The sequence below is a fragment of the Anolis carolinensis genome, chromosome 4 (assembly GCF_035594765.1).
Source record: "Anolis carolinensis isolate JA03-04 chromosome 4, rAnoCar3.1.pri, whole genome shotgun sequence".
Lineage (NCBI taxonomy): Eukaryota > Metazoa > Chordata > Lepidosauria > Squamata > Dactyloidae > Anolis > Anolis carolinensis.
This window is the reverse complement of record NC_085844.1, coordinates 76,137,573-76,161,580: the sequence shown is the minus strand read 5'-3', so window position 1 is coordinate 76,161,580 and position 24,008 is coordinate 76,137,573. Positions and strand designations below refer to the sequence as shown.

Genomic DNA, 24,008 nt, shown 5'->3' with positions numbered 1-24,008 from the left:
CGAACCGATGACGAAACCCTGGAATGGCTCAAGCATCACCCTGACCCAAACTCCATGGTGGTAAAGGCCTCCCAATCGTCGGGTCGACAATCCAACTCCCCGGCCGACAGAGAGGGCAAACGCTTCGATGCGGTAGGCCGCAAGCTATACTCCGGTGCTCTCCTCCTTTGCCGCATGGCAAACTACGGGGCCTGCATGGGCGCTTATCAACAGATTCTCTGGGAGAAAGCCCAACCCTTCTTCGCCAAGCTTTCTGACGAAGACCGGTCAGTCCTCTCGACCCTCCAGCAGGAGGCGGACTCTCTCGCACACCACCAAATTCAAATGGCTAAGCATACCGGTGATACCGCCGGAAAAATGATTGCCCACGCGGTCGCGATTAGACGGCATGCATGGCTTCGGTCCTCAGGACTCTCTTCTTCCTCTCGGCAAGTGATCGAAGACCTTCCTTTCGACACCCAAGGCCTTTTCAATTCTGGCACTGATGACAAACTTAAGTCCAATCACGACTTCAAGATTCTCGCAACAAAGTGCGGGACCGATCAACCTCAGGCTCAGCGGACCCGATGGTTCCCGCAACGGTACCGTCGCTACCCTCAGCCTTTTCGTCACCAGCCGTTTCGACGCTCGTCGAGCTCGAGTCACCACAGTCATCAGCAACAACCTCGCCGCCAGCACCAGGTCCCGAAAGGTCGGGGCAAAGGTCCTGCAGCTATGCCACAACCCCAACGTCGGGCCTGACGCCCAATCTCTCGGAGATCTTTCTATCTCCACTACTACTGCCACTACCATGCCGCTCCTAGGCCCCGACCAGATCCTTCCTCTCTGCTCTTTCCTCGACCGCCTAGCTCCTTTCTACCGCGAATGGGAGTCTATCACATCAGATGCCTGGGTTCTTCGCATTGTCAGAGACGGCTATGCCTTGGAATTCGAAACTTTGCCACCCACGGGTCACATCCTCCACACCGACCCTTCACCGGAAATATGCGCCGAGGTCGACTCCCTTCTGGCGAAGGGCGCAATCCAGCCTTCTCCTTCCGAGCAGGACACTCGAGGTTTCTTCTCGAGATACTTTACGGTTCCCAAGCGGGGCGGAGGCCTTCGGCCTATCCTCGATCTACGGGCCCTAAACCTCTTCATTCTGCCTTCAAAATTTCGAATGGTTTCAGTGGCTTCCATCCTCCCGATGCTCCGACACGGAGACTACTTCGCCTCTATAGACTTACGCGACGCGTATTTCCACGTCTCGGTCCGAAGATCACACAGACGCTTCCTTTCCTTCAAGCTCCTGGGACAATCTTACCAGTTCACAGTTCTCCCTTTCGGCCTCGTCACGGCCCCAAGGGTCTTTACAAAGGTGGTCGCCGTGGTGGCAGCGCACCTCAGGAAACAGGGCATTATGGTCTTTCCTTATCTGGACGATTGGATGATTGTCGCGTCCGATCCCTCATCCCTTCAAAACCATGTCTCACAGACTCTTTCTCTCCTGCAACGGCTGGGCCTTCAGTTGAATGTCTCAAAGTCTCAACTCCTCCCAACCACAGAAATCCGTTTCATCGGAGCTCTCTTCAACTCCATCACGGAAACCGCCTCCCTACCGAAGGACAGGTTCCTAGCCCTTCAACAGCACCTTTCCCTCCTCCTTCGCAACCGCAGGATCCGAGCCCACGCGGTCCAAGTTCTCCTGGGTCACATGGCCTCCACGGTCATGGTTACTCCCTTTGCCAGACTACGTCTCAGACCTCTCCAGAGATGGTTCATAGACTCTTTCAAACCCCATCGGCACCCGAGCTCAATGTTTCTCACGGTACCGAACCAGGTTCGCCTCTCCCTTCGCTGGTGGCAGGACCCAGCGAATGTTTGTGTGGGACTTCCCTTCCATCCCTCCCTTCCGTCAGTCACCATCACGACCGACGCCTCCAATTTTGCCTGGGGAGCCCACATGTCGAACCTCACCGTCAGGGACCTGTGGTCCACCCAAGAAAGGTCTCACCACATAAACTTTCTAGAACTGTTATCAATCTTCAAAGCCCTCCGGGCGTTTGCCCGCTTTCTTCCCCACAAGACCGTTCTGATCCAAACGGACAACGTAGTAGCCATGTACTACATCAACAAACAAGGGGGTACAGGCTCGAGAAAACTCATGGCTCTCTCGATGGACATTTGGCTATGGTGCATAGCGAGACACATAACCCTGTCGGCAGTTCACCTTCCGGGGGCTCAAAATACTTTAGCAGACTCTCTAAGCAGAATAACGACCTCCCCCCACAAGTGGCGTCTCGATCCCGAGATCCTGAAATCCGTCTTCGACGATTGGGGCTGGCCAGCTCTGGACCTTTTTGCCTCCCCCTCGAACGCTCAACTTCCTCGATTCGGAGCGAGACTACCTCCAAACTCGACTCCGGGCTGTCTCGGAGACGCGTTTCTCCTCGACTGGACTCTCGAACCCGTCTATCTTTTTCCTCCCTTCCCTCTCATCTCGAGAGTGATAGAGAGACTCTATCTAACACCGACATCGGCCATCCTGATCGCCCCTGCATGGCCACGCCAGCCGTGGTATCCCACGCTGCTCCGGATGTGTGCGGATCCCCCCCGCACCCTCCCAATTCTCCCTCATCTACTATCTTCACAGAAGGGACAGGTTCTCCACCCCGACGTCCCGTCCCTCCACCTGACTGCCTGGAGGATACTTCCTTAAACTCCCTCCACCCAGACCTGCAGGCGATCCTTCGCGCTGCTCACAAACCGGCCACATCGAAAGCCTATGCTTACAAGCTGGCAAAATTCCAAACTTTCCTTCGGGACCGACACGTCGATCCCGCCTCTACTTCGATCCCGCTGGTCATGGACTTTCTACTTTCCCTTGCGGATCGTCAACTTTCTCTGGCCTCGATAAAATCCTATCTCGCTGCTCTCTCCTGGCACTTCCAACGTCAGGGACAACCCTCTCTCTTTTCTAACAACCTCATTAAGACCTTCCTTCGAGGTTACAACAACTTGCATCCTCCAGTCCAACCTCCGACTCCCGGATGGAGCCTCAAACTCGTCCTTTCTCAGCTAGCTTCAGCTCCCTTCGAACCCATGGCCTCTGCAGACCTTCACCTTCTCTCTTGGAAGACTGCCTTCCTCATCGCTATCACCTCTGCCCGCAGGCCTTCGGAACTAGCTGCTCTCCGGGTGGACGAACCCTACCTCCGTTTCCACCACGACAGGGCTGTCCTTCGCCCGGACATCACCTTCCTACCTAAGGTGGTCTCTGCTTTTCATCTGAACCAGGACATAATACTTCCTGCTTTCTTCCCCAATCCTTCTTCTTCTCTAGAACGGAAACTCCATCTCCTCGATGTCAGGAGAGCCCTCCTTTTCTACAAGGACAGGACTAAGGACATACGTAAGTCACCTAGACTTTTTGTGGCCTACGCTACCCACAAACTGGGCGAACCTCTTTCTTCCCAAAGACTGTCACACTGAATTGCTCAGACCATTGAGCTCGCTTATCAGCTAGCCAAACGCCAGCCCCCCTCTTCGATCCGCCCTAGATCTACAAGGGGCCTTTCCACCTCTACAGCCTTCCTGAGGGGCGTCCCTCTCGACTCCCATCTGTCGAGCGGCTATCTGGTCTACTCCATCCACCTTTGTTTCACACTACCGGATGGACTCAAAGAACCTCAAGGACTCGGCTTTTGCCAGGTCCGTCCTCTCCTCCTGCCTTACCTAACGTTGTTGCCTTACTCAAACCCCTTTTTTTTCGGGTTTATCCTTCTTACAGGCTGACCGTTGTCATCCATCCTGTTTGTATTCAATGTGCTCAAGGTCTCTTTAACATAGTGCTTGTGTACTATACTTACCCACTGCACTGAAACTTAATTTTTGAATGCTTCTCCCTCTGTTTTCTGAGAAGGAGTTTATGCCTACCTCTGTATTTTCTTACAGACTATTGCCTACTTACTATGTTATGATTGTGTTATGGATCCTAACACAAGGATCGGTTTTATTGCACTATATGCTATTGCATCGCTTACTTGACCATTGCATTTGCCTGTTTTTTTGCACCTTGTGCTCAATAAATGTGTTTGGACACTAGACTGGTTATCGGGTTTGCTATCCCACCTACCTACACCTTAGCTTGCTAGTCTCCATTAGTGTGCATTCACAGAGTACACGAAGAAAAAGGACAGGTTGCTTACCTGTAACCGTGTTTCTTCGAGTGTACTCTGTGAATTCACACAATCCCGCCCTTCCTTCCCCACAGGCAAACCTCTCCCTTTCTCGCTGCCTTTGCGGCGTAGGAACTGGAGAGCGGGCGCGGAGGGCGCCCTTTATACCCTCCGGGAAGAGGGGCGGGGTTACCGCCAAATTTCAAACTTTAGCTTGGAAGAGTATCCGTTGGAGCCTGCGCAGGCGCAGCGTTCTCCATTAGTGTGAATTCACAGAGTACACTCGAAGAAACACGGTTACAGGTAAGCAACCTGTCCTTACATTGGATCTGTTTCAGTTGGTGGGCACCACAGTTGTGGACAAACTGCTAGGATGAATGAAGAAGATAACCTGTCTCCTCAATCCTGTCTAGCTGGCCCTCCAGTGAAGAGATGCAGTTAGATCTGAGGTGCAGTATATTATTAATACATTTCTCATGGAGGTTTTGTGTTGTTTAAAAGAATCAATGATATGACTGTTTGGATCTGAATAACTAGAGACAAGTATCAAATCTTCCTTTTGTGGATCTGGGGGTGGAGGTTATTTTTTTTCTTAATGGGTCTCAGGATATCTTATATTGAGTCATCGTATTTTACACACAAACACAAACCTAATATGGAAGATTTAGAAACACAAACAAAGTTAAAAACTTGGCATTATACTAAATGTCCTTTGACCAGTATCTGGCCACTTGGGGTTCCTCTGATGTTGCTGCGAGAAGGTCCACCATTGTGCATGTGGCAGAGCTCAGACTGCATTGTAATAGGTGATGTGTGGTTTACTCTTCTCCACACTTGCATGTCCTGGACTCCTTTGTAGCCCCATTTCTGCGAGTATCTCTGTAGAGCTCAGAAAGCTATTTCTTGATTTAAGGCGTTGGCGTGCTGGCTGCTTTTCGAAAAGGGGATTTTCAGTTGGATAATACTTATTCCAGGTGTTTTATAGTTCAGTGAGGATGTAAATTTGAGTCTCAGTAGCCTATACTCCATCCTTTAGCACTGTGCGCACTGTTTGTGCACCTTCTGATGATCCATTCACTGAGCATGCCATTCAGCAAAGCTAGCATTGACACCACTGCTTAAAAAGTAATTATAATATTGACTATTGATCAACATGCCAAAACATAAGGTGTACCTTTGAAGTCTTGATACCCTGCATTTGTAGTAAATAACAGTTTGCTACGTAATGAAGCAATTTAAGTCCAAATAATAGTGTGTGCTATTTTTAAAAAAATTGTAAGCACTAAGCAGCATTTTGTGAAATCTTTAATGATAATTATGAAGAGGTAACCAAAAATGCTTGACAGTTCTCCATGACTGCTGTCATGCTGCAAACATTAAACCAGTTCTGATGATAGGCAACCCATAATAAATGCAGACCTTTGGTTTAATAATGACCTTTAGTAATGTGAGCCTGGATCTATCGAGATGCCATTCACTTGCGATGCATCTGCAAATCCCTTTTTTATGCATTTTAAATCAACACACTCTTGCTCTGAATTTATGCATGTGCATAGAAGGAGATGTAATTTAAACACATCTGTTCAAATATGCATTTCAGATAAACTTGGTGCTGGTTCTCATAATGTGGCTGAGGTTTTGACGTGTTTTATATCCCCAAAGTACACACCAGATGGTATTTATTAGAGATTTAATGGAAATGAAGTTTAAGGATGTTGAGCTTTTGTCTTAAGTCTCTCATTTTAAAGTCATAAAACAGTAATGATCTGAGGTTATAAATCTTTAATGAAGTTTTGTACAAGGTTTCATTTGTATAGGAGATGTATAGTATTTAAGGATAAATAAGCTAAGGTACGAGTCCAAAGTGAAATTATTCCTTCAAGGAAATTAGTGATGAAAAGTAGATGCATAAAGCATGTCTGTTTACTGAGGAAGCCACCTCTAGGATCCTGTGATACAGCCAGAGAAAAAGATGACTTGTTTCAACATAGTATGTTTCATATTTCAATGAACCTCAGTGTCAATAAGCTCAAAAGAAAAAGCCAAAGAAAAGACCAGTTAGCAATCAGGTGCTATTAGTTCCCACCAAAATCTGGTTTGCCAACTCATTTTCCCTATTAATTAGTAAAAAACCTTCAAAGAAAAGCCCTTTCTTCTCATTGTGTTGAAGTTGTAATATAATACTTAACAATTATTTAGATACAAAACATGTTCAGGCTAGGAATGTCCTGTTGTATATCATCTGGTAAACAATTTTTGTGACTGATTCCAAGCTTAGGACGTTTGTTTGAAAGTGTCTTATTTATTTAACTAATTTACTTGCAGCTCCATTGCATGGTCCTCCTATGTGACTTTACAACATACACAGACCTTGGGTGTTATAAAATTCTTTTTGCCACTTCATATTATAGTATAGGATTGACAGAAAGATTGCTGTTTATCGTAGTCCGCTTGTAACGGCTTAGTTGATTTTATAATATTTTATAATGTTTTTGCCTATAACAAAATTACCTCTACTGCTTGGCATAATTATATGAACAGAATGAACTAACCAAGTGGCTAAGTGTATGATGTGACAACTTACCAGTTGATAAAAGCATTGAGATATGTTGCTGTATCTCAAAAAAAGCACATAAAGTACTGGCAGAAAGTTCAAAATTATCACAGATAGGTTGACACCAATTATTATGAACACAGTGTTAGACATTTGAGAATAGTGAATTGTGATTAAAATGTAGATCTTTCATCAGGATTGTTCTTGTGTGTGAAAAAGTGTGAAGGTATGAGTGTTTGTGAGATTGCTCACATACAACAGCTGAATTTGTAATTTAAGTTACATCACAGACTTTTAAAAGAAAACACAATAGTATAAAATGCTACAGTATTTTTGGTGCCAATAGATCACAAGAGAGATTATTTTTATGACAAGCTGCATTATGGTCATCTATTTGTAAAAAAAAAAATAGGAAATACAAAGCAGTATAATTGTGATACAGTGGGAATACACATATATAAAAGATTTTAGTAGGTGTCCTGCCAACATGGTCTCCTGCTGATGGATTTATTGGAACTGTATGAACACCATTGGAACTACGAGCACATCTGAATTTGTTATTAGCATTTGAGTAAGAATGAGTAAACAATGTACTTGAGTAAAACTTACAAGAACTAAATTTAAAATATCTTAATTAAATGTAATGACTTTACTTTATGAGATCATATTACACTGCCCACATATAGCTTTTGTTTGGATTTTTTATCAGATGTTTTAGAGAGCTCCTGACTTCTAAACTTGCATTGTTTCCCATTTTGCTGGATATTCATGATGTGATAGCAGGTGTCTATGGGATGTCTGTGATAGCTTTTGTAAATGAATTATATAAATATTTTGTAGAAGAATTATTTAACTATTTCATAAATGTAAATTAGATACTTGTACCTTCTTGTTCTTTCTTGTCAAGAAAGTCTTCTAAGATGATGATGGGAAAAAAACTCTAATCTTCTGTGTTTTGGGCTTCAGCTCCCAAAATCCCTAATTATTGGCCAAGGCAACTGAGGCTTCTGGAGGTTGAAGTCCAAAAAAACATGGTGGAGTAGCATTTGGGAATCATTTTTCTAGATAAATACCAAGAACAGAGCTTTCCAAACTGTGTTTCGATGCGTAACTGTGTCAGCTGCAGTGTTCATGTATGTCACACAAACCTAACAAGCAACGTCTGAGTCTATGTGAAATAAGCAATCAATCATATTTTAAACATATATATATATATATATATATATATATATATATATATATAAATGAAAGATTTTCATAAGATATGCTGTGTTCTCATAAATTTCGTTATTACAATTTATGTATGTGTATGCATGTATACATGTGCATATCTAAAAATGATGTGTCACCAACATGAAAGTTTTGGAAAACTCTAGTTTAAAATAATCTTCGTGAAAATAAAGGGTGCTTTTTTGACTTGTGATGAACCTTTTGGCCTAGATTGTAGTTAACTCTTACAAGTTCCAGGAGGGTATATTTTGATTGATCGTTGGAGATAAATTTTTGATGGTACAAGTAGTTATGGAATGAAACTAATTACCGAGAGGGCTGGGACCTGTTTACTTACTTGGGATTCTGTTAGCTTGAAAACCTTTATTTTAAAAAGAAAAAGAAAGGAAAAATTAATTAGTTCTCATTTTCCATATTAAAACCATAAATGACCTTTGGGTGCCTGTGCTGGTTCTGAATATTTCTTAAGAAATAAATCCTGTTCCATGTCACTCAGATGAATTTTGTTAGTCAGGTGTCATAGACATTTTCCTGACTCTACCATGACTTAAATTTCCCATTTACGTTCCCATAGAAACTGGGAAACACACATGAAGTGGATGACATTGCCAGTGCTGTAGGTATTACATGCTTTTTCTGTTGCCAGCTGTGTCACTAAAATGACTGCTATAGCTAAACTATAACTGCTTTTTGTCAAATGTAATGTACATCTTATTAATCTCTGAGATGTCACAGAGGGCTACCTGCTGTTCATTTATAGATTAATATAGTCTGTTTCACATAGGCCTGTCAGATTTTGCCCACATGGGACAAGAGCAAAATTTAGAAGGTTTTTCTGTTATGACTTTAGATTAAACATACAGACAGGTCCTGGAAGATTTCAGAAGTACATTTGATACAAATTCAGTACATATGCTTAGAAGTGCTAGCATTGCAATGATCACTGCCATTTCCCTAGCAATCAACACCAAAGTAGGGAGCAGTTCAGTATTCAACATGCAGTTCAAGTAATGCACAAATGTAGTTGACCTTCGAACTCGATTGAATGAAATGATAAATCAGAGATTTTTTTTCTTTGCATTGTAGTTAATGCCTACTAGAGCTCAAGGAGCAGGCAAGAAATTCTATTGGAATGAAAGCAAGATAAGGAAAAAACATTTATTTTGTTGTTTTTTCTTTCCTCTGTGTATATATACTTCAGTAATTGTCATTTCCACAGCAAATGGAGGTTCTGTACAGCTGTCAAGAACTGTAAGGATTCACGATGCAACACTCAACACTCAAATGCATTGTGTTTGCTAGGGAAGAAGCTGGTATGCCGAGGCTTCAATTTAACTCTTTTTATTTTTGTTCATTTCAGAGTGCCTGGAATTACAATCGCTACAGACATCATTTGTGGGTTTCCAGGGGAAACAGATGAAGATTTTCAAGAAACCTTGAAACTTGTAGAAGAGTATAAGTTTCCAAGTCTTTTTATTAACCAGTTTTACCCACGCCCTGGGACTCCTGCTGCAAAAATGAATCAGATTCCAGCCCAAATAGTAAGAGTAGTTTTTCTTCTTCTATCCTGTCTTTAAAAGGTAGACTTTGGTTTGAAACAAATTGTTAGCTTCAACTGAAATAGATCCATGTAGTGAATTGCTATAGAGGGAATGAACATTTAGATAGAATTGAAGAGTTGGAAGAGGCCTCCTGGGCTTTTGTATCTAACTTCCTGCACAGTGTATCCCTATAGATCAGTGGTTCTCAACCTGTGGATCTCCAGATGTTTTGGCCTTCAACTCCCAGAAATCCTAACATCTGGTAAACTGGCTGGGATTTCTGGGGGTGGTAGGCCAAAACACTGCTATAGATCGAACAGGTCACTTCCTGTTAGGAGTAGCAACTGGTTTTAATCCCTTACAAAAAGTAATGTGGGGAGGACAGAGGCGGGATAAATGTGGATACAAGGGTTCTAGGCACATGGGATTTTTTTTTTACTTTAGGTGCTTTGTTGTGCAACAAGTTGAAAGTTAGATCCAGATTTAATTCAGTGGTCTTATTCAGTTCAGAATGTTATTAAAACCCTTATAATTTAAATTATCATTGAATATATTGTTTGCATACATTGTTTAATCCAAATCACTTTTCAGTTGATAGAAGTGATACAAGGAAGAGTAAGGGTCAAGTGAGAGGGACAACTGATGAGAAGAAAGGGAAAAAAACTTCAAGTTAAGATGGGGATAGGCTGCTAGAGTGTACCCCTTTTTCCTCATTGACCAAAACCTGACTGATTCTTAGAAGTAGATCAGTGGTTCTCAACTTGGGGGTCCCCAAATGTTTTTGGCCTACAACTCCCAGAAATCCCAGCCAGTTGTTAGGATTTCTGGAGTTGAAGGTCAAAAGCATCTGGGGACCCCAGGGTGAGAACCACTGAAGTAGATCATTGCTGCTGAAGCCAAACTATTTCTTGAATTGGTAGAGCTGGTATTTTTGCTGGAATACTGTAAAATGAGTTCACTATTTTACTGAGGAAAGGGATGCATGTTTATTTTTCCATATCTATATGTAAAACTGGCCTGGGATGTCACTGAGATCATGGGGCAGGTTTTCTTTTGTACTCTGCCTATTTCTTCTACCTTATTGTAGTCTTCCAGATTTGACTTAAAGACTAATTTTTAAAAAATCATGAATAATATTCAGGAAATGTCAGACAGAACCCATATTGAAGGTTATTGACATTTTCCTATGTATGTTTTTTTTTTTACACCATACCCAACTTTAGAAATCTTTGGGATTTTCTATGTCCTGTCAAAAACCATGAGAATGATCAAAAACCCATTTCTTTTTTTTAAAAAAATAGTTGTTGTTTTTTTTAAAAAAAATGATACAAAGAAAGAGGGGTTTGGTGGTCTGTTTAAAAGATGACTGGCACTCCTACAGACTTCCAAGAGGGTAAATGCATGTATTTTTGCCAGAAGAAGTTTCCCTTGTGTAGTGTGAACTCTCCCTTCTGTTGCTATGTCCTCTTGATACAGCTTTTGTGCTTGTTATGAGTATATTGAAGGCTTTGCACAAATAATATAAATAATTGCACAAATAGTGTATTCAGATGAGGCATGGAGAAAGAAGTTTGTATTAAGTATTGTCAGTGTTGACTGGGGGAAAGAAAGTTGTGTGAGAACGTCTCATAACCACCACATGAGAAATCATTTATTGTTGCCACCATTGCATCTGGAATAGCAACAACAGCAATCTTACTAGCCTATATCTAGCAGAGACCCTCCAGCAAGATTCTTATAATCAGCTGTGCATTGTTAAGGGAATCCAGAAGTACTCTAGTTGGCACTTGAGTGATAAGGTGTGGAGAAATCGTATAAGAAAGAAATACAGTGGGCTTCTGTCATGGTGAGTAGCATGCTGTAGTGAACCCTAATTCATCATATTATCTATCCTGCTGCCTGATGTAGGGAGTTGCAGCATAAAACCCAGATGAATAACATTTGAATTAGAGTTAAACATTATCGTGAAATGTTTATTTGAAGTACTTTAGCCTCTCACTAGTAAATAAATCCATGATACCAGAAAATTCCAAAGCTGTTATATTTCACCTGCACAGTTGGCCACAAAATGTGTAATTCTTTATATAGGAATGTCTTTGGAAAGGTTTTGCTTTTCTATAAAGCAGTTAGCATAGTATAGTTAAGAAACATGTTGCAGGCTATAGGTGTTGTGATCTTAACATTTTCAAAAACCTCACCAGAAAAATAGTTGCACCTGAGTTTGGGTGAAAATATGCTTCTGCAGCTTAAATTTCTAGGCAAATTCCTGTTTTCCTATATCTGTATATGCAGTAGTAGGAATGTGTAACCTTTTTAATTTTTCAGTCATATAATACTATATTTCCCTTGTTTTTCCTACAGAAAAAACAAAGAACAAAAGAACTGTCTCGATTGTTTCATTCATACAACCCATATGATCACAAGGTAAATATTTTTGTCAGTATGCCAGTGATGATGGTGTACATCTTAGCCATATTGATTGTTCTGTGATGAGCTGAACTCTATTTGTTGCTCTGAGATAAGGTACTGGTAGGATCCTATGAGAATAAAATTACCAGCTATATGACACCCCTTTGACTGGAATTTAAGTTTCTCTATTTTGCTTGGCCTTTGGTTCAGCCACTGACTTTGGTGGTTTTATAGTGTTGCCTAACTATGCAAATGATTTTTTTCCTCAAAAGGAAATATAATAACTTTTATTTTGGCTTTATTATTTGGTATATTTTCAGATTCAAATTTCAGCACTGTTGCTGTTTGGAGCCTAGAGGCATTAACTTTTTTATCATGTATTCAAGAGCTTTGTCAACCTGTTGGCAGCACGTCTTACATTAGTCTGTTTTGTCTTGAGATTCCCCCACCCCATATTTTTAGTAGGAGTTCCAGTCTATGGACACCTCTTCTGCATATCCTCTAAATCAGCCATAATTGCTTGCAGGATTTTGGTTTCATGACTTTAAAGCAGTGGGTGTTGAGTTGTGCCTTGAAAGGTGAATATTTGCCTTTTTTGTATGTAAAACACTCTGAGTCTCCTCAGAGAGAGAGCGGTCTATAAATAATTTGTTGTTGTTATAAAGGTATATGAGGGCAGTGTCATTACCATCATAGAAGGAATAAATACAGAAGAGGGTCTAATAGTGTTATTTTGCTCTTTGGAACGGCTTCCATCCAGCAGAACTCCCCCTCCATGGCAGTCCCTACGTTCCAGCTCCAAAACCTACTCTTGAGGTCTAGGAGTACATCTTAAGGGTACTCAAAGTAGGTTTTCAGTTGGTGTGAAAGGCTACGGGTGAAAAGAACATAAGATCAGTTACTGACCAGTAAAGAAACGGATTTAGGCCGCATGTACACTACCATTATCTCAAAAGCGTTATAGCTGCTGAGGAAATGTCATTCCTGTCACCTAGGCCCTAGAAGGAGCCGCCGGTGGTGCAGTGGGTTAAACCCTTGTCCTGGCAGGACTGATAACTTGAAGGTAGGGTTGCCCCACTTGATGATTGCCGGTTCAAATCCAACCTGGGGAGAGTACAGATGATCTCCCTCTATCAGCTCCAGCTCCATGCAGGGACATGAGAGAAGCCTCCTACATGGATGGTAAAAATATCAAAAAATATCTGGGCATCCCCTGGGCAATGTCCTTGCAGACAGTCAATTCTCGCATGCCAGAAGCGACTTGTAGTTTCTCAAGTCACTCAAGTCACACACAAAAAAAAAACCCAAAAACCTAAACCCTAACTAGGCCAAAGCAAGAAGTTGGTTCCCGAGTCATGTTGTCTCTGCTATATCACCTTTTCAAGGAAGACACTAGCCCTATTCCAAATAATTTTCCCTTCTTGGACTGCCACTGTGCAGGCTTAATTTGGAAAATGTGAAAGCTTGTGTAAATTGATTATTTTTATATATACACACACAACTATGATTTCTGAAGGGAATATTGTATTACATCGTGCAGCTGGAGCTGGTTAAAACTAAATGTAATAGTAGATCAATTAAGATCTAATAAAGAGCAGCAACTGAAGAGCCAAAAGCTTTGATATTTTTTCCTTCTCTGAATTCCCTGGTGACACAATTCTTTTTTTATTCATGGTACAAAATATCCCTTATTCTTTTATTAGCACTCATATTGGAACTTGGCCATTTACAACCTGTGCTTCCTTCATATCCTTTGTGGCACTGTATCAAAGTATCTTGAAATGATTTTGACTTTGATTGTGAACTTCTAGACTTATTTTTCAGATTACTCATCAGGAGGTGAAAAGAGTCAGGGAAAATTGTATAAATGAAAAGAATGTAAATGTGTGGACTTGTTCTTTTGATCTTTGTTTTAAGGGCATTTATAAATAATAGAAGTTACAGAATTGTGCAGCAATTTTTAAAGACCTCAGAGCCATAGTTTTTGAGTAGGTCTTGGAAATGGGCATGAAGCAACAGGGGGAGAAATGCACTAAGGTCCAAAAAATGTGGTCTTGGACACCAAATAATCTTTCGTGCACTTTATACACTTTACATTTAAATATTACTGAAACAGTCTGTTTTCCTTTTGTATTTCTCTATCCCAAACCTCACCAAAACCCGGTAGCAGCAAACTACGCTGTTGTTTTTAGTTTAAACATTTGGTGTAACCTAATAATGTTCACATCAGATTACGATGTCTAGGTTACAGTTTCTGTAATTCAATACATTGATGCAGCTGCTGCCTTAAGAGGACTTGGCAAATTAATTCACTTTACATATTTTTAGCTGCTAATATTTTCCACAGATATAATTTTTTAAGGATAATTCTTTACATTTCTTGGAAGTACGTAAATTAAAATGACCTCAGCGGAACATGCTTCCACATCATGGCTGTAATCCAGCAAAATCCTAACCTTTTGAAGAGGAGATCTACCTTTTCTTCCTTCCTTCCCATTACTTTCTTTCCCAGACAAGTGCATATTACTTTGTGAGAGGCTGATGAATTGGAGAGATGTGTACAGAGACTTTGAATTTGGGGTAAACTATTTAGGGCAGCGCCAGAAATATTTCCAATTGGAATATAAACATAAAATGTAATAGTTATAAAACTGTATTTTACTCTATACAGTTTTCCTTCCTTTTTGCCTTGAAATTTCTTGTAGACAAGTATTTAGGACTTTATTTCCCACTCTGTTCAGAAAGAGGAGATGAACAAAGGTCAAGGATACAGAAAACAACAAAATCTGTGCACTTCAAGGTCTTTCTGCTATGTAATTTCTTGCCAGACACACATCAGAAAAAATATTCTTCTTTTCTACTTCATTCAAGAGATATATTTTTTTCGGAACTTGATTTGGTTGTGCTGGGGAATATTGTCTGATGTATGTGAACTGAAGCATACTATGACTTAATATTAGTACTAACATTATGGTAAAATTTACAGGTTTAAAGGAGAAATCCATAGTAGTCTGTTTCAATGGGAAAATAAGTGAGGAAGAATTTAGCAGCACCTTTGATACTCACTGATGAAATTTAGCATGAACTTCCATGCATTACAGTCCACTTCCTCATATGAATGAAACCAATGTTAAAACTGCTCTACTTAACTGGTAATATACTTGTCTCCTCAGTGTTGCCTCTATCAGTGTATCCAAAGAGGTGAATTGAAATCCATGAAACTTTGGGCTAAAATAAATCTTGTAGTCTCAAATGTGCTGACAGTCCTCTGACTCCTTCTTTTCCTGGTTTTGTGTATTCTCCTTGTTATTCTTGGCCAATGAGAATTCCCGGCTGAAAAAAGCATACCTACTGATAACTAGAGCATGTCATTTCTGCATTATATTGTAACCCCCCCCCCCCCAAAGTTATTCTTCTGAAGGCTGACAATTTTGGGAGGCATTAAAGTAATTCTATTGGCTTTAACAAAATGTCCCATTGGCAAAAATCCATTGATTTGTTGTGAATATCTTGGTTATTTTCCCCCTTTTTTGTTAAAAATTGTGCATGGCAAGTGACTGAAATTAGAGGAAGTGGTATAAAACTGTACATCCTTCAAATGCTATGCCATAGAATGCCTGCTTATATCATACATCTTAGTTCTCTGTGGATTCAGTGACAAAATGTGATGCTGAGGGATCAAGTGGCTCACTTTGGTGCAGGATATAGTTGAATGGAGTAGTGCATCCTCTGTATATTTTTATGGTTCAATATCATAAAAACTATGCCTTTGTGGATAAGCGCAGGATCTTAGTTTTAGGATTCACTGACTTCTCAGAACCATGGAAAGCATTTCTTGTATTAAGTTAGAAGGTTCTTCTGTTGGATTGTGTGATACCTGATTTCACTTGCTCAGGGACATTTATCCCATTGTTAGTTCTGAGGTTTTGAGGTCTTAAAGTGCTAATCGCCTTTGTACTACTTGGGATATACTTTCATCTTTAAGGCTTTCACAGCACATTGTTCAGAGGCCCTATATGTTGTAAAAGATACAGAAGCAGAAAAGGCAGAGGTTATGCTCTTATCTTCAGGTGCCTGCTGAAAATCCTGTAGAGAAGCAGATGTTATAGCTAACAAATTACTAAAGCTGACGAGATTTTATAAAAATCTTTCTGCATGACATGGAAAGGCTTAAAACTGAGAATTTTCTTCAGTTGATATTTTTATTTTTTTTAATTGGATTTCATCCAAAATGAAGTTGAGACATTGAAAGTCCTGGTGAGCTTTTTCCTTTTATAAAACCACGATTGTGCTTAAGGTACACTTTATCTCATTTAGAGTTTGAAGGCATTCTATTTTTTTCCCTTTATTCTAAATAGATTCCAGCTCCTGTGGCATCTTAAAGGATGTTCACTTGCTGAAGTTTTTTTTGTTTATGCATCTCTTAATGGCAAATTAGGAAATAAAAATTGCCAGACTCCCATTTCAAGAAATCTGAGAAACACTACCATAGGTTGTTTCTTTTTTATCCAAAAGTTCAAGACTCTTTCAAATTTCAACAACCACTACTCCATCATTGCTGTCTTGACTCCTAGCACCTCTAGCTAGGGTGCATTGCCCCCCCCCCCCCCCGATGTACAGTGGGAAGTTGTTGCTAACTGTGAGAGAAATAAGGTTGAACATCGTGAAAGCCACCCACAGCATGGCTATCAGCCCCCTACCAGTAGACTCAAATCGAGGAAAAGCTTCATGAGGACCACCACTCCTCTTGACGTTCCCGCAACAACAGTGAGGGTATCCCTCTGGGCAGCTAAGCCAGGAAATCCCAGTTAGATGCCCCCCACAAAGGTCTGCCTCCAGGAGCAAACCAAGAATGGGCAACCTGGAAATCCCAGTTGGATAGCCCCCCACAAAGGTCTACTTCCAGGAGCAAACCCATGGGCAACCTGGACATCCCTGAACAGACTCAGAAGTGAAGTGGACAGATCAAAAGACAACCTGGCAAACTGGCACTTCCAAAAATAATCTTCCCCTTTGCGTGACTGTGGAGCAGAGCAGACAACTCCGCATCTATATGCTTGTCCGCAGTGTCCTGCCTCATGTACAGAGGAAGAATTATTTGAGACTACAGACAATGCGATCCCTGTTGCCCATTTTTGGTCAAAAGATACTTAGCCACTTGTGCTCATTCTATTTTTATCAGTTTTATATTAATTTATGCAATGTGTTTGCCACAAAATAAATAAATAAATAAACCTCTAGCCAGTGATATGAATGTCAGGAATTGCACTCCAGCAAATATCCCATGGCCTTCAAATGAGTATGTCAGAGCCTGCCCAGCATAGATGCACACCACATTGCAAACTAGCAGGGAAAAGAGGTGATTAAAGCTGTGTATGTGCACCTTGAGGTGCTACTATGGCACATTCTGTAAAAATGTACTGCTGTTTTTCTAGTGTTATATGGCCTAGTTGTCTGAGGCGATGCGAATGTGATTTCTTTCAGATATAGAAAGGTAGTGCCAATTCCCTTTCCCAGATGAGCATTATCCCTTTATGTCATTGTTAGGCCTTTATGTCAAGCAGTTCCTAAGCTACTTTGTCTCTTCAATATCTTCTATTCTGATTTAAAAGGCATTATCACCTGTTGCATGTGAGAAGAGTTTTTTCATTTTATATAAAAGCAAATCAGAGCTATGAAAGGGGAGAGAAAGCTTTTTGTTCCTGACACTGAAAGGTGGTCTGTTCACAGGACATTCCCCCTGGAACAAGGATTTTATTACAGCCTCTTCTATATTGCAACAGAGGATTCTCCTACAGGCATGAAGATATAGTGTGTTGCGGTTAAAGTAGTTTCAGTACTTGATCCTTTGTAAAAGCCTAGCAGATAAAAAATACAGAAAGGCTGGCAGAATGATATCCAATTATATAATGTATATATATTCTTCCTATTTTTGGCCTGGTGCGCCTTTGTGCAGAACTAGGCTAAGGGTTTTCCTGTCTTAGGAAAAGTAAAACTCAAAATAATTAGAGAAAAACAGCTAATTAAAAGAAGGAGGCTCACAGTCATGTCCCTTGGACCTTAGGGGACCCCTGGACCTTGAGCTCCTAGCCTGCTTAAGAATTACATCCCCACAAAAGAAGGCAATATAGATTGTGATCCATACATATCTTTAATATGGTTAGTAGAGGAACTGAAGGTGTATGGTTGGGGGCCTTTGCTGTGCATGTACACTGTATTGATAGACAAGTCAAAGAATCCTCTTAGATTAATGCAAGGTGAGAAAACATATAATAATCTCAAAAGAGCGAACAACCTTTCACTTAATAGATTGTTGATCTTAATTGCCATTAAGTTGGCTTCAACTTATGGCAACACTTTGAATGAAAGATGTCCAAGACAGCTGATCAGTGGGCCTGCTGAGATCACATAGACTCCAGGTTGCAGCTTTTTATTAAATTCAACTGTAATTCAGTCTTCCTCTCTTCTTACTTCCTCCCATTTTGCCAAGTGTTATAATATTTTCTAAAGAGCTGTGCCATCTCATGATATGCCCATTCATTTTGGCTTCCATGGAGAGTTCAGGCTTGATTTTCTCTAGGACACACTGATTAGTCTTTTTAGTAGACCCTGATATTTGCAGAACTTTCCTCCATCATCACATTTTGAATTCTTGGTTGCCTCTCTGATTCACCCCATCAAACTTTCATAGCCATAGAAATAAATTGAAAAATTGTGTGGTAAATCCTGACTCTGGGATTCAGTGATTTATATGCTTGAAACAACTTCCCAAAGGAAATTGGATGCCTGTCCAACTTTTGGTCATCTTCTGATTTCTAGAGCATGGTTTCCATTTTGATTCATAACGTACTAAATAAATGTGAGATCCCTATCAACTACTTAGAAAAAATATCAAAAAATGACCATGTGATGCATATTTATCTACATCCTCAGGCTTTTATGGTTTATTTTAATGTAACCATCATTAATTTATAATTTCTCTGAATACACATACAGAGGTAAAAGCTCACATGATTACTGGATATTTCACTGGAGATCTAAATAGCCCATAGCTTTGATTGTTTGATTGGCACTACAGCAGCAGCTCAGAGCATCATTCTCACAAATATTTTATCTCATCACTCTATGAAGCTTTTAATGTCACCAGGATTAGCTACTTCCCCTTTTTTGTTTTGCTTGTCCTGTTATCAAAGCATGAGAATGAATGGACTTTCTGTGAATGTGGAATGGTGACTTCCATGTCAGTAGGTTGGTAAATTGGCTTCGGGTTTTAGGCTGAAATTTTCAAGGAGTTGTCCAAGGTGCTGAGCTCTATTCCCCAAATACTTTTAGCCCTGTGGATAGCTCATTTCACATATAGACTAAAACCAAAGCAAATTCACTAACCTTGGGAGCTACCAACCACCATTGAAATGTGTAGAGGACGCTTGGCCATTCACAGAACTGAAACCTTTCATATGTTCCTCATTATTTAGTCATTCCAGTGGTGAAAACTTAACTTTTATATATAAGTGGCTGGTGGCTATCACTGTGTAGTGGTAAGAGCCCGCTAAGAAATCTCACTGAGGCAGAGTAAAAATACAGTGACCTTTTTTCATTTTTCTACAGGTGTGTTTATATTTTAAAAATTGGTTACCTCATTTTGAATAACAAGATTTGCAATACAATTTAAATCACAAAATAGTGATTTTGAAAGACTTTCTACTGAGCCCGCCTGCATCCTCCACTAATTTGCTAATCACCCTTGTGTGAAACTACACGAAGATGTTAATATACACTGTCTTTTAGTCCTCAGAAGGGTCCAAAAGTGTTAAAACCCTGTGAAAATGAATTTTACCAAAAATTACTGTAAAGCAGATTTATTGGCTTTCAAGGGACTATTGTGGTGTAAGTGGCTTATGAAACTTTAAAGTTTCATGAAGGTCTTTGAAAGTATCTGTATGAGACAGTCTGAGAGAAGAAGATTTATTTTACATTTTCACACAAAGTCTTTGTGTGAGAACGAAAAACCTGTTTGTGAGATTTGCTGATGGCTTTCATGTATGTCAAATTATGCATATTCCAAATGCTCATTTGCTAAGAGAAATGAATCAAGAGCCAGCCATCACACTTGATTGTATAAGTGGAGGAGCATTTGTTTTCTTTCACGACTTTTGAGGGAAAAGATGCATTGTTAAACCAAGACATTTCAGATTACTGTATTTAAAAAGCTTGAGCAGGACAAGTCATTAAATGCCGATTCATGTGTCAAGGCAGACAGTGGCAGCTGCTTGTTAATGCATGGCATTATCCCATATTAAATCAATGGCAAATGGACAGTTTGACAGATACTGTCATCGGTGCAAACATTATTAAAATAATTTTAAAACCTACTTTTAACTTTCTTTCTTTTTAAATTTAAATAGAATTTGGGCTTGTATAGTCTTTTACACTGCCGGCAACAAACAGTACCCTTCTGGCTTTTTACCTTAACAAAGCACAGGCCATCTCTGCCAGTTCTTTGGCAGGAGTGCGACCCTGTTTATAGTTTGCTCTGCATATCATAGCCAGGGGTCTATGAACAAAATTTCCATTTGCAAGCACATCATTGTGGAATAGCACTCAGTGGTCTTTTCATTTTGATTGATGGTTTTGGTTTTGCACCATCTGGCTTCTGATAGGTTGCATTAATCATAACCTAGAAAAAGAAAACCAAGAAAATATATGCATGACTATTTAATGTGCATGCATATCAGTGTCTGAGAGTGTTAATTTTAGTATATGGCATTAGAAATAATTGCATTGATAGATATTTTAAAATTAAAAATTATTTATGCAGTTTGCAAAGAGAATTCTCTGTTCACATGCATGTATCTTTTTCAGAGACGCTCACAAACACAGTTATACTTCATTCAGGCTGCAATTTTGTATAAATGTATCTGTGAATATGCTCTGCTGAATTTGATGAAACTTACTTCTGAGGGCATATGGGTAAGATTGCATTGTTCCATCAGTTTCCAGCTAGAATCGAGCATGAGATAATGTAACAAATATCAACATGTCAAAATGATGAGGTGCAAAATTAATTTCAAGTTGTACATTACTCTGTGGGCCATTCCAAACTGTGCCTTTTACATCAAAGTGATTTGTTGTTTATGTATTTCACAATACTGCACCTACTATTTTGTACATGATTTCAAATCTGTTTGAACAAATTATAATTATATATGTTCAGCTCAATATAAAGACTGTTCATTATTGGACATGAGTATCCCTTGTAATACTCTAATGTATGTGTCCTTTTTGAGTAACTTTTGAGGCTACAACAACATCCTGAAGGCCATGCAATTTCTACGCTACTTTAAAACGAATCTATATATATAAAAATGTAATGTTCATTTTACTATGGAGTAAACAACAAAACCACTAAACCAAATCACACCAAATTTGGCCACAAAAGACATAGTCATCCAAAATATGTCTTTCAATCAAAAAAACCTAGAAAAATACTCCAAATTACAGAGAACGGGAAGAGCCTTTCTCCCCCTAACTGCCAGTTAGAAAGATAGGCTCTGCTGCCTTTAGGCCCCACCCCCTTCGTGTCCTAGCAACTCCCTCAGCCAAAATGGCACCCAGGGCAGAGGTAGAGTGCACTTAGGCCTGATCCACACTGCCTAAAAAATACAGATTATCTGATTTGAACTGGATTATATGGCAGTGTAAACTCAAGGTCCTTCCACACAGCTATATTACCCATTTATAATCTTATATTATCTGCTTTGAACTGGATTATCTTGAGTCCATGCTGCCATATAATCCACTTCATTGTGGATTTTATACAGCTGTGTAGAAGGGGACTCATATAATCCACTTCTAAGAAAATAATATAAGATTATAAATATAATATGAAATAATTACTGTGGTATAATAATACAGAACAATATAATATCTAAAATCAGGACAGTAAATAAAGAGCAACACTCTGAAAGCAGGGAAATTGGGAATTCTAGAAAGGAAACAATCAGGGCCAGCTAACACTTCCCAACAAAGGATTCCCCCAGGCAGGAAGCAGCCAGGCTTTGAAGCTGCAAGGCCATTAAATGCTAATCAAGGTGGCTAATTGCAGCATTCATACCTGCCACATTAATTGCTATTCAAACTGGCCAACCAAGGATTCCACAAGGTAGAAAGCGGCCAGGCTTGCAAGCAGCAAGGCTATTCAGTGCTTTTCAACATACCAACAAAGACTTCCCCTAGGTGAAAAACCCCCAAGCTTTGAAGACACGAGGCTACTCCATCCCATTCAACCTGGCCTAGCAAGGATGCCCTATGTAGAAAGCAGCCTGGCTTTTAAGCTGCAAGACTATTCAGTGCAATTCAGTCTGGCCAAACAATGATTCCCCTACTAAGGAAGTAGCGAGGCTTCAAAATGGCTCTTTGATTGAGGGCGCTACTCCAGAAAACAGCCAGGCTTTGAGGCTGCAAGGCTATTCACTGCTATTCTACCTGGCCAACATATGATTCCCATAAGCCACAGCAACGTATGGCCGGCACAGCTAGTATAATATAAAATATAAATCTAATATAAATGTTTTAGTAATCTGGATTTCATTCCTAAAAATTGATATATCAGCATCAGCATGGGCTGAAACAACAAGTAATGCTAACACAACATCATCATGTGGTTATTCTTAGTATAGTGATCTGCATGAGACAGTGCAACCCACTAAAATGAATGAAACAAATGCTATATGGCAGGATCATTCATTTATCAAGCACTTGGACTACTATTAAAAGAAATCAGTTACTGCTATATTTTAAAGGCTAAAAAGGAATTAGTTGCTAATATATTTTCGCTAAGAGGGTCTTCGCTTCTTCATTGCTTAAAAGCAACTCTTAATTACATTTTCTTTTTTGAAAACTGACCTCATGCTAAAAGATGCTTGCCTGTGGTATGAAGCACTCGGGCAACCTGTTCACTTAAGTGATATTTGAGAATCCACAGCAAAACACAATACAAAGCTGGAGCCAGCATTTGAACCATGTGATATTTCTCTGCTGCCATTTAGTGAGGTCATTTCATGCCCATCTGGCAAAGCCACCTTTGCCTCAAAACACCTTGTGAAATTCATGAAATCACCATAAGTCAATAGGTGGCTTGGCAGCATATACACAGTACACACACAAAGTTTGGAGCTACACTACAAAAAGTGTGAAGCTGTCCTTTGCTAAGCTATTAACATGACATTATGTCCTTCATAGAAAGAACTTGATTGCTTGTGATTTCTTACTAGCAACTTCCAAATTCTGCCCTGAATATCTGATTAATCTCAAAAACACAAAGTTATTTTAAGAAATACTGCAAAAAGTTGTCTGTTTAGCAAATAGTATCTGATTCCCAGAAGTGCAATACTGTATTATATACTGATCTTGTAGTACCACTGTTGTTCTTTTTCATTAATATGGCACTACAGTGCACAAGATTCTTGATTCAGCTAGATTTGTTTGCTACATGCACCAAACTGTGATCTAAGCTGGTGCTATTCAAGTTTTTCAGATGTGGAAGGAGAGACTGGTTTAGTAGCTTCTGTGGGAAATACTTTGTTGCTTTGATCTCATTACACACATCCTGCTAGTGCAGCCTCCCTAATCCAAGGGCCACCCATGAGTAAGACTACAACTGGGCTAAGCAGCTGGGGTGCATCTGGGTGGTCGGGTTTCTGCCCTGGGATCCTCTAGGACCACAAGGACTACCCACAAAGTGCCAAAAACAAAATAAAAAAGGAAAGCATAGAAGTGGCAGGCTTTGAAAAACAGGGTTTGTTTTTTTTAATAGGACTCTGAAAACTATTTTAAAAGTGTATTGCCTATCCTGGAGACTTCCAAGAGATGCAGTTCACTTTTTTTGATCAGAAAAAGGGAAACTCGGGGACTGGGATTGCTGGAGACAACATTAATCTGGAAGTCAGATTAACTGAGGTCCATTCATATTGTACAAATATAGTACTATATGTATTCCAATTTTACTGCCATGATAATATTCCTGGAATTTGTAGTTCGGTGAGACAGTAGAGTAATCTGTTTGAGAAATTTCAAATGCCAATTAAAGGTAAACAATCATGCTCTACATTTTGCAAT

General features: G+C 40.1%; 1 protein-coding gene across 2 annotated transcripts in view; it reads left to right on the top strand.

Annotated features, from left to right (window-relative positions):
• The window catches only part of cdkal1 (CDK5 regulatory subunit associated protein 1 like 1), a 323,608-nt gene that overhangs the window by 247,598 nt on the left and 52,002 nt on the right, over nucleotides 1–24,008 (top strand). For both annotated transcript variants that reach the window (XM_062980661.1, XM_062980662.1), the window contains exons 11-12: nucleotides 9,302–9,482; nucleotides 11,844–11,906. In XM_062980661.1, coding sequence (XP_062836731.1) covers nucleotides 9,302–9,482; nucleotides 11,844–11,906 — 244 coding nt within the window. The remainder of the gene's footprint in view (nucleotides 1–9,301; nucleotides 9,483–11,843; nucleotides 11,907–24,008) is intronic.